The sequence below is a fragment of the Zalophus californianus genome, chromosome 1 (genome assembly GCF_009762305.2).
Source record: "Zalophus californianus isolate mZalCal1 chromosome 1, mZalCal1.pri.v2, whole genome shotgun sequence".
NCBI classification, from domain to species: Eukaryota; Metazoa; Chordata; class Mammalia; order Carnivora; family Otariidae; genus Zalophus; species Zalophus californianus.
This window is the reverse complement of record NC_045595.1, coordinates 2,675,882-2,692,270: the sequence shown is the minus strand read 5'-3', so window position 1 is coordinate 2,692,270 and position 16,389 is coordinate 2,675,882. Positions and strand designations below refer to the sequence as shown.

Below are 16,389 nucleotides of genomic sequence, written 5' to 3'. Positions count from 1 at the left end.
ACCTTGGTCGTATTTTTAAAATAACAACAGGACCCAATGCCTTAATAGCCGTGGCCTCCTTCGGGTTCCAGTTGAGTTCAGAAAACTTAAAAAAATTTCTGACAGTGCCGCCCAGTTCAAAAGAACACACACTCCCCAAAGTTTATATTGGTTCTGCCAGAGTTGCTCAAATTGGGTAATGCATGGACCCCTTTTAAGAGGAGAACGTTTCTCCAGGATTCCCAACTGGAGAGAAGCTGCTTTGGAAGTAAGATCCCATCCCCATAAGCAGGCCCTTGGAAACCCGGTTTCATCATGATGCAGAACCGCACAGCTCATTTATAGACGCGCAGATGAGATGATCTGGAATGTGCTTACCATCCCATCCAAAGATGAATATGCACATACTTTCAAAGATATATCTGCGTTTTGACAGTCACAGGGCCAGCTCCCTCACGTTTTATCCACATCCGCTGATGAGCTGGCTTGTTATCAAGGGTGATGGGAGATGGTCTTCGGAAATTCCTCCGTGCCACTAGCCCCACCCTGTGCCTTGGCACCAAGCAGAGCGTACAAAGCTAGCATTCAGGATGAGGTCGTGAAGTTGTATGTTAAGGTGAACTTTTGGAAGAGCTTAAACTAGAACATGAAGTACCATCCTCTGGGGTGGGCTGGGGGAGCTTGGAGCAGAGACTTCGGGGTCTTCCAGCCCTACCTGCTGTAGTCCTTCTTGGCCACCAGCCCAGCAGGGACTCCACCTAAGAACCAGCGCGCTCGCCCCTCTCCCCGCTCAAAACCCTCCCGTGACTCCCCAGCACCCACAGAACAAAGCTGCACGACCCAGTTCAGATCCCAGCTCCATGTTGCCTCGCTGGGGCTGGGGGTGGGGGGACTTTAATAAAGCGATTGTCTATCTCTGAGTCTGATCTCGCAGTTCCCGCGCCCGCACCGGCCCAAAGACCTCGCCCGCGCGGCTCGCCTCCCTTTGGCCCCGCCTCTTCCTGTTCCCGCCCTCTGGGCCCCACCCACTCCGGCTCCACTTCCCCTGGGTCCCGCCTCCCCAGGCTCCGCCCCACTTGCTGTTCCTGGTTCGTTCTTGCTCCGCCCACAGTCCCTAGGCTCCCCCACCAAGGCGAGAGGACCCACATAGAGCTGTCCCTAGCACTGCCCAAAGGCCGAGCCCCCAACCCTGGAGACGAAAGCCTGGCCGGAGTCTGTCATACGGGCCACGTTTGAGGTCAGTGGAGAGGTTACGGGGCGTCGGACCCCCTGCGGGATGGGGCAGCGAGATGGGTTTCCTTCCCCCGGCTCAGGCGCGGACGGGGCAGCCCGGCGCGCGCCGCAGAGGAGGAAGGCCCCCGGCGCAGGCCCCGGATATTTGTGTCAGCCCTGCCGCCACGGTCTCAGCTGATGGGTCGGGATACACGCTCGCGCTCGCGGTCGGCTGGTCGCAGGGGCCGCAGGCAACGGAGCGGTAGTCGGAGTCGAAGTCGGAGCGGGAGCCATGGGCGGCGAAACCGCCGGCGCCGGGACGACGAAGTACGGCGCAGGCGGAGGCGGCAGAGCCGGGAGCGCAGGTGGGGTCGCTGCGTGAACGGCGCTGGGGATCCGGCTCCTGCCCTCGGGGAGCCAGAGATCCTCGAATTAGTCAGAGAGGGCTTCCGGGAGAAGGGGACGTCCGAGTGCGAGTCGCAGTTAGGAAGCGAAAGGAAAGAGAGAGGCGCTCCAGGCAGGGCACCTGGCGGTTGGAGGGACAGTAAAGGAGCGCAGTGAGCGAGGCGGGGCAGAGGGGAAGTGGGAGAGGAGGTCGGGGCGATAAGAGACCGGATCGTGCAGTTTTGTGTACCGTGGTGAAGGGTTTGGCCGCTATTCGGAGGGAAGTAGGAAGCCATGGGAGGATTTTGAGTGATGTAGTCTGGCTTACTTTGTGGAACTTCCTCCGGTTTTCGCGTGGGAAAGGGACTGAGGAGGTTGGCAGGAGTGACAACAGGGAGGAGGAGGATGGTACGGTTGTCTAGGCAACAGATGGTGGTGGCTTTCAGAGAGGGAGGCAGTGGGAGGCACAGTGGGGAAGGATTTGAGAGGGATTTCCTAAGTAGGGGTGACAGCACCTGCTATTGGAAGTGGGTGTCAGAGGAAAGAACTGTGGGTGACAGGTGGCAGGCGGCAGGCCTGGGTTGACTCCTAGGACCTGGGTCTCAGCTTCCCTGCGGCCCACAGTCGTGTCCTTTTGGAAATGGGACACCTGTCCAGGCTTAGCTTGAGTCTGCTCCAGCACAAAGGGAGCAGACAGTGCCAGGGACTGACTTTCAGACCTAGGTCCCAGTGCTGACTCAGCCCCTAACTGGCTGTGACCCTCAGTCCAGTCCCTGCCCCACTGTGGTCCAAGTTTGCTCCTCTGTGTACTCACGACTTCCCTGGGGCCTCTCCCAGCATGCCTTGTCTCCCATCCTGTTGGCTTGTTCACACCGCAGCCACGGTGGCTGTAGTCGGACGTGGCTCATTGCTCTCTACATTTGAAAAAGTGGTTTTTGTTTTTGAGTCTCTTAAGGTCATTGCAACCCAGGACTTTCAAGAAGTTATAAGAAGCAGAACAGGAATAACGCAGACATGGTTTAACCAGGGCTTGGCAGCCTGCAGCCTGGAAGCCAAGAATGGTTTTTAATGTTTTTTTAAAGATTTCATTCGTTTATGAGAGAGCACACCGGTGCGCGTGCACAAGCAGTGGGAAGGGGCAGAAGCAGGCTTCCCGCTGAGCAAGGACGCGCCCCCCCCTCCCCCCGATGCGGGACTTGGTCCCAGGACCCTGAGATCATGACCTGAGCCCAAAGCAGACACCTAATGATTGAGCCACCAGGCGCCCCTGGTTTTTACATTTTTAGTTGGTGAGGGGAAAATTCAGAAAAGGAATAGTATTTCAGGACACGTGAAGATATTATGAGATACTCGAATACGTTCAAGTTTTGGTGTGCGGAAGTAAAAGCTTATTGGGACCCAGCCATGCCCATTCATTCTTGTCTGTCCAGAGCCGCTTATGCTCTGCAACAGCGGAATGGCAGACTTGTGTCCTCGACCGTCTGGCTCTTTACAGAGAAAGTTTGCTGGCTCGGGTGTGAGCCCCCGGTGTTGCTGTTTTCCGCAATGGTTCATGTACAGCAGCACGTTTTACTGTTGTCATTGGTGCATCTTGTATACCTGCTGTTCCCTATATTTGAATTACGATAATCGGCCATCCCAGATGAGTAATTTGAATTGGCACTGTTAGTGAAAACTTGGTTAAACGTGTAGTCTGCATACAGACACTCCAAAATAATTGGTTTTCGTGGTGTAGACTTTTTGACGTGAGCTTAATGGGTGGAACATTTAACAGAATAAAAAGACTTGGTTGTTCCTCTATGCGTTCAAAGGCCCCTGACCATTAACGAATCTATCCCTGCAGCTCGTGCATTCCATTCCCTGATCACAGTGTTTTTGCCTGGTTTTCAGTCCTGCCAATCTTACTCCGGTTCCCTCTTGCCCATCCTGTGGGACCAGTTTAAACAGCACCTTCTCCTATAAGCTCCCTCTTGTTACCTTGGACAGATCAGGTCCTCTGGTTTCTACACTTACAGTTCCTGCACCATCAGGACCCAGCCTGCCGCCCTGCCCTCGCTCCTTCCCTCACTCCCCCTTGTTCACACTTTTCCGGCCACATGGGCCTCCTGCTGCTTCTTGAACATGCCAGGTAAATTCCTGCCCCAGGGCCTTTGCTCTTGCTATGCCCTCTTCATGGATTACTCCCTCCCTGTAGCATCCTCCCCCACTTCCTCCAGAGTTGCCTCCTCAGATCTCCATCTTCTCATGCTAGGTCACTCTTCTTTTTGATTTCTAGCACTATGTAGCGTCATGCTGCATGTTTATTTGTTGATGTGAGCCTCCCAAAGGCAGGGGCTGTAAGTATCACTGCTGGTCACTGCCATATCCCCAGAACCCGGAACAGTGCCCTGCACAGCAGGTACTCAGGAAACATCTGTCACACAAAGGACTGACTGGCAGGCAGTAAGCAGACCTTTGTGATTCCCTCCACAGGTCAGATTCGGAGGAAGAAAGGTGGCAGCGGCGAAGGAGGCAGAGCCCGAGCCCGCTGCCACCACGCTGGCGCTCACAGGACCAGTCCTCTCAGTCCGACTCGGAGGAGGAGCGGCAGCGGGGCCGATGGGCCCGCCGGCAGCGGACACGCTCTTGGTCCCCGGGCTCCTCGGCTTCCAGCTCTGCCTCCCCAGACCGCTCCCAGAGCCCTCGGGAGGCGGCGGCAGCCCTGAGCCAACAGCAGAGCTTGCAGGAGCGGCTGCGGCTGCGGGAGGAGCGGAAGCAGCAGGAGGAGCTGATGAAGGCCTTCGAGACCCCCGAGGAGAAGCGGGCCCGGCGGCTGGCCAAGAAGGAGGCCAAGGAGCGGAAGAAGCGGGAGAAGATGGGCTGGGGGGAGGAGTACATGGGCTACACCAACACCGACAACCCCTTCGGGGACAACAACCTCCTGGGCACCTTCATCTGGAACAAGGTGAGTCTGTTGCCGCCCTCGGCACGTGGCGCGCGTCCTTGGCAGATTCTTCCTGCCTTTCTCGTGGTTTTGTTTTACGTGCCTGTTACGACATCTGCTTCAAGAGACGTGATTGAGCACGCACAGCACGCGTTCCCAGGTGGTGCTTTGCTGCTGAGAGTTTATTTTAGACGTGCGCACGTGCATGCACCCTGGTGCGTGGTGGCTTGTACTGCGTAAACGTTCCTGCCATGTAAAATTTCAGGTGCTCTGCCCGAAACACCGGGCCAAGCTCCAGCGTGACTGGAGAGCGGGTTCTCTGCGTCACATGCCCGAGACAGGTGCTCAGTCGTCTCGGTGCCGACGGCTCACGCACGGATCACGTACCCGGCCAGTGGCGGCCTCACGCACAGGACTTAAAGCCACAGATTTTGTCGCCCGGTTTTGGAGGTCAGATGTCGACAGAGTCCCGCTCCCTCAGGAGGCTCTAGAGGAGAGTGCCCTCCCACCTCCTGCAGCTTCTGGTGGCCGCTGGGGCCCCCTCAGCCCTTGGCCGCATCACCCCAGCCCCTGCCTCTGTCGCCACCTTCACGTGGCCATCTTTCCTGTGTGTCCCCCTTCTGTCTTGTAGGGACACCGGTCATTGGTTCAGAGCCCAGCCTCACCCCACGTGAGCTCGTCTTAACCCATTACATCTGCAGAGACCCTGTTTCCATGTAAAACCCCCTTCCCAGCTTCCAGGGTTGGGAGGGTGACGTATTTTGTCGGAGGACACGGTTTAACCGTAACGCAGCCCCCGCCTGTTGCGGGGAGGCAGGTGGCCTGCGGCGGCGGGAGCAGGCGGGCACAGTCAGATGCCGTGGCGTCTGCCACTCACCACGTGCACTCCAGGCCTCTGTCTAGAACACACCGGCCCACGGCACCTTGGTACTCACCATTCCTCCGCCTGGAACCCTCCCCACCTCTTTCCACGGCTGCTGCTGTCTCGTGCCTTCAGGTCGCAGCTGACCCGGTCCCTCTCCTAAGAGCCTTGTTGGCACCCCGTAGTCCCATGGGTCCTGGCGCTGCATCTCCTTTCCTAGCACTTCACTGACTCACCTGTTCCGTGTACCTGCTGGTGCTGGGGGCCATGCGGGCCAGGCGTGCGTCAGTGAGCTAGAGAGACAAAGACCCCTGTGGAGCCGGCAGCCTCCTGGGGGAGAGACTGTAAATAAGTCGATTAGCCAAGTGCACAGAGGAGAGAGGGCAGGCCGGCATCGGAGTGCTGTTTGAAACAAGCAGGTCCAGAAAGGTCTTGTTGCAAAGTGTACCTCTAAACAGAGGCTCTGATTCATAATGTGCGATTCCTGCCAGACTGAGCTCCACGGGGCAAACTCTGCCCCCAGAGCCTGGCGCACGGTCGGCACTCGGTAAGTGTTGAATGAACAAGTTCAGGGTGGTTGGTACACACATGAGCTTGGGCATTTCCCCAGCAAGTCTTTCTTGGAGCGCACACTGGCTTTGGGGAATTTGCCCCACGGGAGGGCTTCATCAGCCCCTCCGGTGATAATCACTTGGCGGCTCGACCCCAGCTCAGCCTCTGAAGCCTCTCTGGACAGGCCCGCAGTCTGGGCAGCATTGCGTGTCTGTCTCCTTGTCCCAGGGCCGCTGGCTGGCAGCATGGACAGTCATAACACAGACTGCTACCGTGCTCCATGCTGGGCGTTGTTCAGAGTGCTCTCCGCCCGTTGACTCTCCCTAACGCAGCCTTGTCAGCTCGGGCTGCTGAGTTGCTCACCCAAGGTCTCCCCGCTCGGGAATGGCAGAGCTGTGATTGGAACCAGGGCTGCTGGGCTCCTCGTCTGTGCTCTCAGTTGCTGTTCTGTGTGGCCGTAGGTGACAAGTACCGGCACTCTTAATATGTGTGGTGGCAGCCCAGGCTGAGGCAGGGGAGGCCAAGGAGCAGCCCGGGCGTCCAGGGGTGGCCCCAAGCCGGGCAGTCCTGTGTCCTACCGGAGGCGCACGTTCTTCTGGGCACTGGGAGAATCCGTGCACAGCCCTCGCAGCCGGGGGAGCGCTCGTCAGAAGTGCAGGCTTAGCGCCCGGCTCAGGCAGCGACTGTAAGGGGATATTGGAGGGCTTGAGGGGTCTCCAGCCCCGTACCTCGAGCACCCTCCTCGGGTGAGGACACGGGGAAGAACCACGTTCGCTGTGTCGTGGGGTGCTCCAGGGGTCTGTGAGCGTCGGGACCGTTGTTCCCCTCATAGCGACCCCGGGCAAGTGTGCTTTCTGAGTCTGTCTCTTCTTCCATCGCTGTCCTGCCTCTGCCCACAGGCAGTGGGCATCTCTGACCAGTGGGCATCTGAGGGCTTAAACCCCACAGAGCTGGCCCAGTGAGGCTTCTGTGTAAACCAGGGCAGTGGGTGCCACGAGAGGTGCTCCCGTGGGGGGGTGGCTGCCTCCCCTCTGCACGTGAGCGTACATCTCACCCACGCCGGAGGCTGGTCCAGAGCATTGCATTCTATCACATTAGGTCTGGGAATGCTGAGGGGGCTGCGTCTTCAGTGGAAGTCAGTGAGGTGTGGCCGTGGGCAGGTCGTTTCTTTCGGTCTCGTGGTCTTGTCTTCAAAAACACCGCTCAGCCTGGTGGATCTCGATCTGAAACTTGCGGAGGGGTGCCTGGAACACCCTTGGCAGGTGGTGCCTGGGAAGGTGGGAGGGAGCATCTCTGCTCAGTGGGTGTGTGCTTGGCCCTTCCAGGCCCTGGAAAAGAAGGGGATCAGCCACCTGGAGGAGAAGGAGCTGAAGGAGCGGAACAAGAGAATCCAAGAGGACAATCGCCTGGAGCTGCAGAAGGTGGGGTTGCCCCTGGCCTGCCTACATGGGGTCAAGAGGCCTTCCCTTGTGAGGGCCTAAAGGCTCACCCTGGCTTATGTCAAGGGAGACCCGATTGGCTTACACAGAAAGTCCAGGGGAACTGGCTTCAGGCACAGCTGGATGCAGGGGTTCGGGCAGTGCCTCCAGCAAGCTGTCTCCCTCCACCTCTCAGTTCTGCTGACCTCTGGGTCAGACAGTCTCAGACGCTTCCTTCAAGGTGACCAGAATGACCCTGGCTGCTACAGGCTGCTGTGTTTCGAGCAGAAAGAATGCCCCTCTGTCCTAGGGTCTGTCCGAGGCCTTGGGCTTCCCTGACCAGTCCAAGTCCAGGGCTGGTGGGCTGGGGGCAGGCCTGGGTTATATCCCACCCCTGACCCCAGGGCGCCCCATGGCCTAAGAGAGTACAGGGCAGGCTCCACGAGACCCCCATCTGGCTGTTATGGGCCGCCTGTACTCCCCGTCGGCCCCCTGCGCCCCCAGGTGAAGCAGCTGCGGCTGGAGCGGGAGCGGGAGAAAGCCATGCGGGAGCAGGAGCTGGAGATGCTGCAGCGGGAGAAGGAGGCGGAGCACTTCAAGACATGGGAGGAACAGGAGGACAACTTCCACCTGCAGCAGGCCAAGCTGCGGTACGTGGGCCGCAGACGCGGCGCCGCCTCCGCCACCTGCTGCCCTCCTCCGGGCCCAAACACATGGACCCCTGCCTGCCCCAGGGCCTTTTCACATGCTCTTTCCACTGCCTGGAGCCTTCTGCCCTGGCTGGTGCCCCTTGCCCTTCAGGTTTCCACCTATCACCTCCTCAGGGAGTCCCTCCCTGACCCCCCTTCTGGTGCTAACCCCTGCTGTGTGCGCCACTTCCTGTTCACTTCCTTCCTTGAGCCTGTCTCCACCATTGAGTCCCGTGCCAGGGAGACATCTGAATGGTCCTTGCTCCACGTAGTGCTGCTACATGAGCGAGCAGGGTGCTAGACCCCAGGCTGGTATGGTCATCCCTCTCCACCCCCCAGCCCCCAGGAGTATCTGTTCATCAGGCCCAGTCACAGACAAGGACCCATTGAGCGCCTGAGGCCACAACAGCAGGCATCTGAGCCCAGGGTCTGGCGTGCGTGCCCCGGGAACCCGCTCCTGGCCCCATCTGCCCTGCTGCCTGCTGGCTACACCCGCCCCCAAGGGCTCAGACCTACCTGGTTGCAGGGCTCCCTTGGGTTGGACCAACGTCAGCCTCTTGACACCTGTCCCCACGGGTGCAGCTCTGAGGCTTCTGATCTTCCACCCCAGCAGCCCATCCACTGGGAGGAGGGGGTCTTCTCTGCCCCACTGTGTCCCCCCACCCCGCTCCACTCCCACCTGCTGCTCTTCAGATGCCATGCTTGCCTGTGTCCAGGCCTGTGTCTTTCACCTGTCTTGTTCCTGTGCCTGGTACTCCTCTTCCAGGAAGACTTCTTTGACCACCACCCGCTGCAGGCCAGACTCTTCCCCTGGCTCCCACACAGGTCACTCCTCCAGGGCATGGTCTTCAGGAGGGGAGGGGGGCACATCCTGGGCTCTGACACTGCTTCCCTGCTCTCTGGCAGCTCCAAGATCCGCATCCGGGACGGGCGAGCCAAGCCCATCGACCTGCTGGCCAAGTACATCAGCGCTGAGGACGATGACCTGGCCGTCGAGATGCACGAACCGTATACCTTCCTCAACGGCCTCACTGTAGCTGACATGGAGGACCTGCTGGAGGACATCCAGGTACCGCCCGGCCCCACCGCTTGCATCTGGGCGCCCGGGACATCCCTTTGCTACGCTCACCCCTCTGCACTTCCCTCCTCCAGGTATACATGGAGCTGGAGCAGGGAAAGAACGCGGACTTCTGGCGGGACATGACCACCATCACGGAGGATGAGATCGCCAAGCTCCGCAAGCTGGAGGCCTCGGGCAAGGGCCCAGGTAACCCACGGCTGGGGCCAGGGTAGCCAGAAAGTACCCAGTGTGCTCTTGGGGGCACGTGGCTGGGTCTGCTAGGAGCCGCCTTGTTCCGGGTGGCTCCCCACAGAACCTCGGGCTTGCTGCCTGCCTCAGTTTCCCCATCTGGGGTCACCATGGCCCTCTGGAGGCCTCTCCGGGAGCCACCAGGGGGCAGCAGCAAGTGCTCCAGACCCTGAATGGGTCAGGGCTCAGAGCCCAGCAGTGTGCCTGCCCACCAGCTTCCTTTAAACGCTTGTTCAGCCACGCTCTGCTTTCCTGGGAGTAGTGCCGGTGGGGCCTTGTCTGTTTGGGTTTCAGGTTTTTGCTGGCGGCTTGGTGTGTTTGAGCGACAGCAGGACTGGGGACTCGGCTCTGCTTGTCTGGGAACCCCCTGGAGCCCCAGTCTGTCCAACCTGATGTTCTTTTTCAATTCACTTTCTTTCCTTGGAGGTGGCCACACACACGCATAACCTCTGGGGGAATGAGCTCTGGAGCTCAGTTTCTCGTGCTCAGCACTGCAGTTACTGGGCCCGCACCCACTCCGTGTCTGGAGCACCCTCAGTCCTGACAGCCGCAGGTGTCCCCAGGCAGCACCTTGTGTCGCCTGGGGGCAGAATCGCCCTGGGTGAGAACCACTGTTCTAGAGGTTTAGAACCAATTGCATTCCCACCCCTCCACCCCCTGAGGCCACCGCTCAGACAGCGCCCGGCTTCTTTGGGCCTCGTGTGGGCCCTGTCCTAGGCCCTGCTTCTCTTAGGCGTGGTGATGGCCAAGGATACGCGCCCTCCCCCTCCTCCAAGCCTGTCTTACTCACACGGGGTGGGGGGGCTGGTTTCCTCTTAGGAAAAGGAGGAGTGTCTTTCGTCATCTTTGTAAGTGGTGATTGTTGTCCTGTGTCCTCATCTTGGCGGGGCGTGTCCCTTAGTAAGTTCGGGAGAAAGAAAAGGAAATTCTTTGCTCTGAGATACGCGTGAGGAGGTATCTCCTTCGGTGGCAGTGGGCTGGGTATAGAACTCTAGTCGGAGGAGCACTGACCGGGGCAGGTGTGGCCCTGGTGCAGATCCAGGCCACCAGGCAGCTCGGTGACCTCCTGGGAGCCTGGTTTCCCCTTTTGTCCCCTGGGGATGACAGGACACCTCCAGGAGCGTCAGAGGAGAAGAGACGAGTAGGTGGTGGTTGTGCCCCGGAAACCGCGCAGGCCTGTGTGACCAAGGGTCGTAGCGCGCGGGGCCGCCGCCGACCACAGGCCTCCAGCCCCCCGGCCGAGCTGGCCGGGCCCGTCGGAGCATCGCCTCGGGCCGCTTTCTCCTGTCGCCATGCCCTCTGTCCGCCTTGTCCCCCACCTCACGGGGCTTCCCTTTGCTCTGCGGTGTTGGAGCCCCTCTTTCTGTGACCCCACGTCTCCCTTTCTTGTGTTTTGTGCCCTCGTGTTGGTGGGACACATTCTCCAGTAATTTCTGGCGAAAAGCAGGAAGTTCTGGGACGTCATGCGCTTCAGGAAATGTGCTTTGCCTCCTCTCTGGCTCGTGGCCACAGTGCTGGGGATAGAACTGCGGGGGCAGGGCGTTCTCCTGCAGACGCCGACGACCCCGACGCACCGTCTGGGGAAGCGTGAGGGCCGTCCCGCTGTGCGCCCCCCTTTGCACAGCGCCCCTCTGCCTCTCTTGCCAGCTGCCCCCTTGGTGGGCTCCTTGCTGGTCGCCCCCTTCTGCGGCCGCTTCCCTTCTCCCGGTGATGGCAGAGGCCCCGCTTCCTCTTTCCCTCCTCACTGGTTACGGCAGGGACCCCAGCTGGCGCTGGCTGCCCTCATAGATGAGCTTGCTCTCCGGCACCTCTTTTTGCCATGATTTCCAAGAGGGCTCGGCTCTGTTGTTCCAGGAGACCTGAAAAGCACCGTGTGTTGTCTTTACAAATTCAGTTGGGGCTTTTTTTGGTTTTTCTCTTGTCGGTAACTGGGAACTTGTAACTGTACGATAAGAGTGGGCGTCCGCGGTGGCCCCCCCCACTACCATTCCCTGTGGGTCCTCCCCATGGTGCTGCCCTCTCTCCTGAGCACTGTCCCAAGGAGTGCTCCCAGCAGCTCGGCAGAGCCGCCCCAGCCCCCACCGGGATCCAGCTGGGCCCTGTGTGTTCTGGACCTGGGACGTGACTTTATTCAAACCGTGTAGCAGAGTGTGGCTCGGGTGGAGCCACGCCGGCGGGTGCTGGCTGTGTGGGTCGTGAGTTGTGTGTCCGTGAACGCGGGATGCGGCCCCACAGGCGGGGCGGGGGGGGAGTAGTCACCGAATTCGGTTTTGGTCCCATAATGTTTCTGTGCTCGTCACAGATTCAGCCAGTCTGAGTCTAGGGCTGCCTGGGATGCTCAGCTGTCTGGCAGAGGGGCTGAGTCTCTAGGTGCTGATTCCAGGGTCCCCACGTTGGTTGGCTAGAGCGACCCTTCGTGACCCTAACTGACCAGCTGCAACCCTGTGTCCAGCGGGAGGGCTGCCGGAGCCAGTTTTCTGGAACAGGACGTGCGTGCCACCCGTGCATCCCTGCATTCAGCAGCAGCTTCTCACCAAGCTCCCATGGGCCTAGCACTGTGCCAGGGAGGCAGCATTCAGAAGCCCCACAAGGTCTCCGCCCAGGGGAAGCCACAAATCAGGCCAAAGGGAGCAATCTGGGAAGCAGATGGACAAAGATCATGTTGCCAGTGGAAAGCAACACGTGTGCACAGGCCCCGTGGCAGGGCTTGGTGTCTCTGACGAGTGGAAAGGGAGCTGGTGAGCCAGAGCAGGTCACGCCAGGCGGCACCCAGCCCCGCCCTCAGGGGCCTCTCAGTCTATCGGGGAGGGACGTGGCCCTGGGCCCCCAGCTCGTGATGGATGCAGGACGGGGACACACTTGCCTCGGGGCAGTGTCAGGACTCTGCAAAGCCTGGGAAACGAGCAGCTCTCCTTACTGGGGGAGGAGCCAGGCCCAGAAACGGTGAACCGCTTACCCACGGTCACACAGCCAAGATTGGCAGAGCAGGATCTGGATTCCTGAGAGTCTGGCTGTCCGGCGATCCCTCCTTGCTCTTCCGATGCGGTGGGGGTGGCAGGCCGGGCATGCCAGGCTGAGGTGCTCAGACTTGGCCCAAGGGTCAGACGGGGGAGAGGCTGGAAAACACCCACCCGGCTCCCCCCGGCCCAGAGTCAGAACCATCCCAACTAGGGTCTGTGGCCTGGTGCTCCCTCATGTGTGTTAGGACCCAGCCAGAGGCAGGGGTGAACCGGAGGCCGGGAGGAGGCAAGACCCCAGGACCAGAGGAGGGGCAGTGTGGGCAAAGGGAAGGGTCAGCATCCTGGCCCCGTGCTGAGTGGCCCGTCCCCTGCAGGTGAGCGGCGAGAGGGGGTCAACGCCTCAGTCAGCTCTGACGTGCAGTCGGTCTTCAAGGGCAAGACGTACAGCCAGCTGCAGGTCATCTTCCAGGGCATCGAGGGCAAAATCCGGGCTGGGGGCCCCAACCTGGACATGGGCTACTGGGAGAGCCTCCTGCAGCAGCTCCGCGCCCACATGGCACGCGCCAGGTCAGCCCTGCCCCCGGCCTCTGCAGGACACGGGAGCCGGCTCCTGTGTGACCTCGGGGAGCCTCTGCCCCTTGGAGTCGGGGTCCTGGGCAGCGGGCAGGGCCTCTGGTGGGTCAGCAGGCATCACGGCGGGCCCTGAGCCCGCCCGCCTCCCTCCCATCCCACATCCTCTGTGTACAAATTCTCAGCGTGTTTGGCCGCACCCTGTAAACGCAACGCCTGTCTGCCGCGAACTGTGCAGAGCTGTCTCTAAGTTTATTTTCTCCTGCTGGCGTCCTGCGTCCTGGTCAGCCCAGCTTGGGGGCTCCCATGGCACACGAGTCCCCAGTATGGGGACCAACCTTCCCAACCGTGGAGTGCTGCTCCTGGCAGGGTGTGTGACCGAGTCCCATGTTTCTCGGTGCTGAAGCCTGGCCCTCGGCACCCCCCCCCCCAGCCCCCGCAGCCGTAGGCCTCTGCAGGGCCCCGGGCAACACCCCCCCGCCCCGGTCCTCCACAGGGGCTCCTTGCTGCTCTCCCAGGACTCTCGCCAAGAACAGGGGTCAGGACGAGGGCTTGGGGGGAGGGCAGGGTGACCTCCAGCCCCCGTTCCAGGCTCCGGGAGCGTCACCAGGACGTGCTGCGGCAGAAGCTGTACAAGCTGAAGCAGGAGCAGGGCGTGGAGAGTGAGCCTCTGTTTCCCATCCTCAAGCAGGAGCCCCCATCCCCTGGCCACAGGTAGGCCGCCTCCCGTCCCCCTCCCCACCCCTCAGCCAGGGACCTCCTAGGGGTCCCGGGCCACCCTCCCACCCCACCCCCCAATCCCACACCCCACCCCACTGCTGCCGCCCTGGCCCAGTCCATCCCGCTCCCCTCCTCAGCCTGGAACCCGAGGACCCAGTGCCCACCCCACCCGGGCCCTCGTCGGAGGGCGGCTCCGGGGAGCCTGAGGCAGAAGGGGCGGCGCCCGCGGAGGGCGAGGCGGACGGGGAGGCCGTGCTCATGGAGGAGGACCTGATCCAGCAGAGCCTGGACGACTATGACGCCGGCAAGTACAGCCCCCGGCTGCTCACGGCGCACGAGCTGCCGCTGGACGCCCACGTGCTGGAGCCCGATGAGGACCTGCAGCGCCTGCAGCTGTCGCGGCAGCAGCTCCAGGTCACAGGTGCGGGGCGTGGGGACCTGCTCCGGCCTCCCGAGGGGCCCTGCTGGGGGCCACCCACAGGTCTCTGACCACCAGGCCCTCTGGCTGCTCGCGGGGGGACACGGGCTCTTTGGTGCCCACCCAGGGGAACGCTTGGAGCTGGCCAGCACCGGGTCGGGGCGGGCTGCGTTGGGACCGGGCCCACCTCTCCATCTGCCCCTGGAAGCGGGGACAGGCGGGGGGGGGGCGGTGTGCCCCGCTTGGGGGGTGGGGGGCAGCTCGGTGTGGTGAGGCGGGGAGCCGAGGCCCAGGGCCGCTGCGCCGGCTCACGCAGCCCCGCCTGCAGGTGACGCCAGCGAGAGCGCGGAGGACATCTTCTTCCGGCGGGCCAAGGAGGGCATGGGCCAGGATGAGGCACAGTTCAGCGTGGAGATGCCACTGACGGGCAAGGCCTACCTGTGGGCCGACAAGTACCGGCCGCGCAAGCCGCGCTTCTTCAACCGCGTGCACACGGGCTTCGAGTGGAACAAGTATAACCAGACGCACTACGACTTTGACAACCCGCCGCCTAAGATCGTGCAGGGCTACAAGTTCAACATCTTCTACCCCGACCTCATCGACAAGCGCTCCACGCCCGAGTACTTCCTGGAGGCGTGCGCTGACAACAAGGACTTCGCCACCCTGCGCTTCCACGCCGGGCCGCCCTACGAGGACATTGCCTTCAAGATCGTCAACCGCGAGTGGGAGTACTCGCACCGCCACGGCTTCCGCTGCCAGTTTGCCAACGGCATCTTCCAGCTCTGGTTCCACTTCAAGCGCTACCGCTACCGCCGGTGACGGCCGGGCCCTGCCCCCCCCCGGGGCCACCTGCCCCCCCCCCCCCCTGCGGTGGCCTCCCCTGGCCTTCCCCTCGCCCGGACCCACTTTCCCTGTTGGGAACTGGGGGGAGGGGGGTCACTGGGGAACCTGCCCCGTAGCGCTGACGGGACGGCGTGCCAGGCTTTTGAGGCGCAGGGACCCGAGTCCAGGGCAGCTGCAGGACCCCCACCGCTGGCCCTTGCCCAGGCTGGCCTGGTGCTGTGGGTCAGCCTCTGCCCGCCGGGTGGGCATGGAAGACCCCTCTGCCATCGGGTCCAGCAGCCGGAGGCCACAGAGACGTTCACAGGCACCCCCACCTGACCCGGGTGCCCCCGCATGTTGGGACAGCTGCATTCCTGGAGACCGCCTCCCAGCCAGCCCGGAGCTGCCCTTGCGTCCCTGTGTGTGGCCGAGCTTGGCTGCGGGGCTGACAGGTGCGGCCACCACCCACTCACACGCTGCCCCAGAAACGTTGCTTCCGACACCTTGTTCCAGACACGTTTCCAGCCTGAAGGGGGATGACCCCCGGCGCCGGCTTCTCCCGACGGCCGTACGCACGCTCCCTGTTCCGTCTGGAAGCGTTTTAGGTTGTTTCTCTAAAATGACTTTTTTTTAGGTGGGGTGAAATATCTTATTTTCGTTTAATTGGTCTACTCATGAAGTTGCATTTTTTTTAAATAAACACTTTATTTTAGAATATTTCTAGAGTTTCAGAAATGCCGCACGGTCTGGGGCCCCAGGCCTCGCCGCCACAGGCGGTCGCGTTGTTTCCATCTTCCGTGGGCAGAGCACACACGTTACAACCAGGGTGAGAAGACCTTTAGTGACAGCCCTTAAGAATAGTGGTGGCCCCTCAGGAAGCTTCCCGACGTCCACAGGTGTCCTTGTCTTGGCCCACCCATGGCTTCACCTCCCCCCGGAGCGCCTGACCAGCTTGAGCGTGGACGCTGGGAGGTGAGGAGCTGCTCTCCCAGGGCAGGGGATGGCGGTCTGTGGTCGTCACGCTGGGGGCAGGGGTGGAGGGTCTCCAGGCCGGGAGGGGGGCGCGGATGCTGCTCGGCCCCCCACAGTGCCCAGGCTGCCCTCATGACCGAGGACCATCCGGCCCAGCGTCCATGGCCAGGACTGACCGTCCCCAGGCCACTGGTCGCCCCAACCCTGTCTTAATACTCTCCCAGGAGCACCTGGCATAGCCCAGGCCTCTCCTCCATCCTGCCCCACCTCACACAAGCACACGGCAACAGGGCTGGGCCACTCAGCAGGGAGGTGGGTCTGGTCAAGGGGCCTCGGAGCCCTGAGCCGGGGACATAAGCTGGCCCACCCACACCAGCCTGGTGCATGCCGGGCGGCACACGGAGCACATCCGGCCCCTTCACCACCCCTGACAGACATCACTAGTTCATCACCGACTGCCAGGGCGACCTTCCTATCTTGCATGTATCTAAGCAGTTGGTACCCGGTGATTCTTGGCCCGCTCCACTATCCTGCACACGGGGCAGGCCCCTGGGCGCAGGGCTGAGTCTGGGGCACACCCAGGAGGCATGTCGGCCCTA

At 61.5% G+C, this 16,389-nt stretch overlaps 1 protein-coding gene across 1 annotated transcript; it reads left to right on the top strand.

The window, feature by feature from the left end:
- Positions 1 to 1,340: 1,340 nt before the first annotated feature.
- CACTIN (cactin, spliceosome C complex subunit) lies at positions 1,341 to 15,513 on the top strand. Its single transcript, XM_027586704.2, has 10 exons — positions 1,341 to 1,556; positions 4,048 to 4,519; positions 7,238 to 7,333; positions 7,835 to 7,980; positions 8,926 to 9,088; positions 9,172 to 9,286; positions 12,663 to 12,855; positions 13,450 to 13,572; positions 13,716 to 13,999; positions 14,325 to 15,513. The coding sequence occupies exons 1-10, from the start codon at positions 1,390 to 1,392 to the stop codon at positions 14,813 to 14,815; spliced, it is 2,250 nt and encodes a 749-aa protein (XP_027442505.1). The 5' UTR covers positions 1,341 to 1,389; the 3' UTR covers positions 14,816 to 15,513.
- The last annotated feature ends 876 nt before the right edge of the window (positions 15,514 to 16,389 follow it).

What these genes read in the sequence shown, in the direction of transcription:
- CACTIN (XM_027586704.2), top strand. Translation starts at nt 1,390, where the DNA reads ATGGGTCGGGATACACGCTCGCGCTCGCGGTCGGCTGGTCGCAGGGGC. An exon ending in GGCCTCGGGCAAGGGCCCAG is followed by an intron (nt 9,287 to 12,662) that starts GTAACCCACGGC and finishes CGTCCCCTGCAG; the next exon opens with GTGAGCGGCGAGAGGGGGTC. An exon ending in GCCCACATGGCACGCGCCAG is followed by an intron (nt 12,856 to 13,449) that starts GTCAGCCCTGCC and finishes CCCCCGTTCCAG; the next exon opens with GCTCCGGGAGCGTCACCAGG.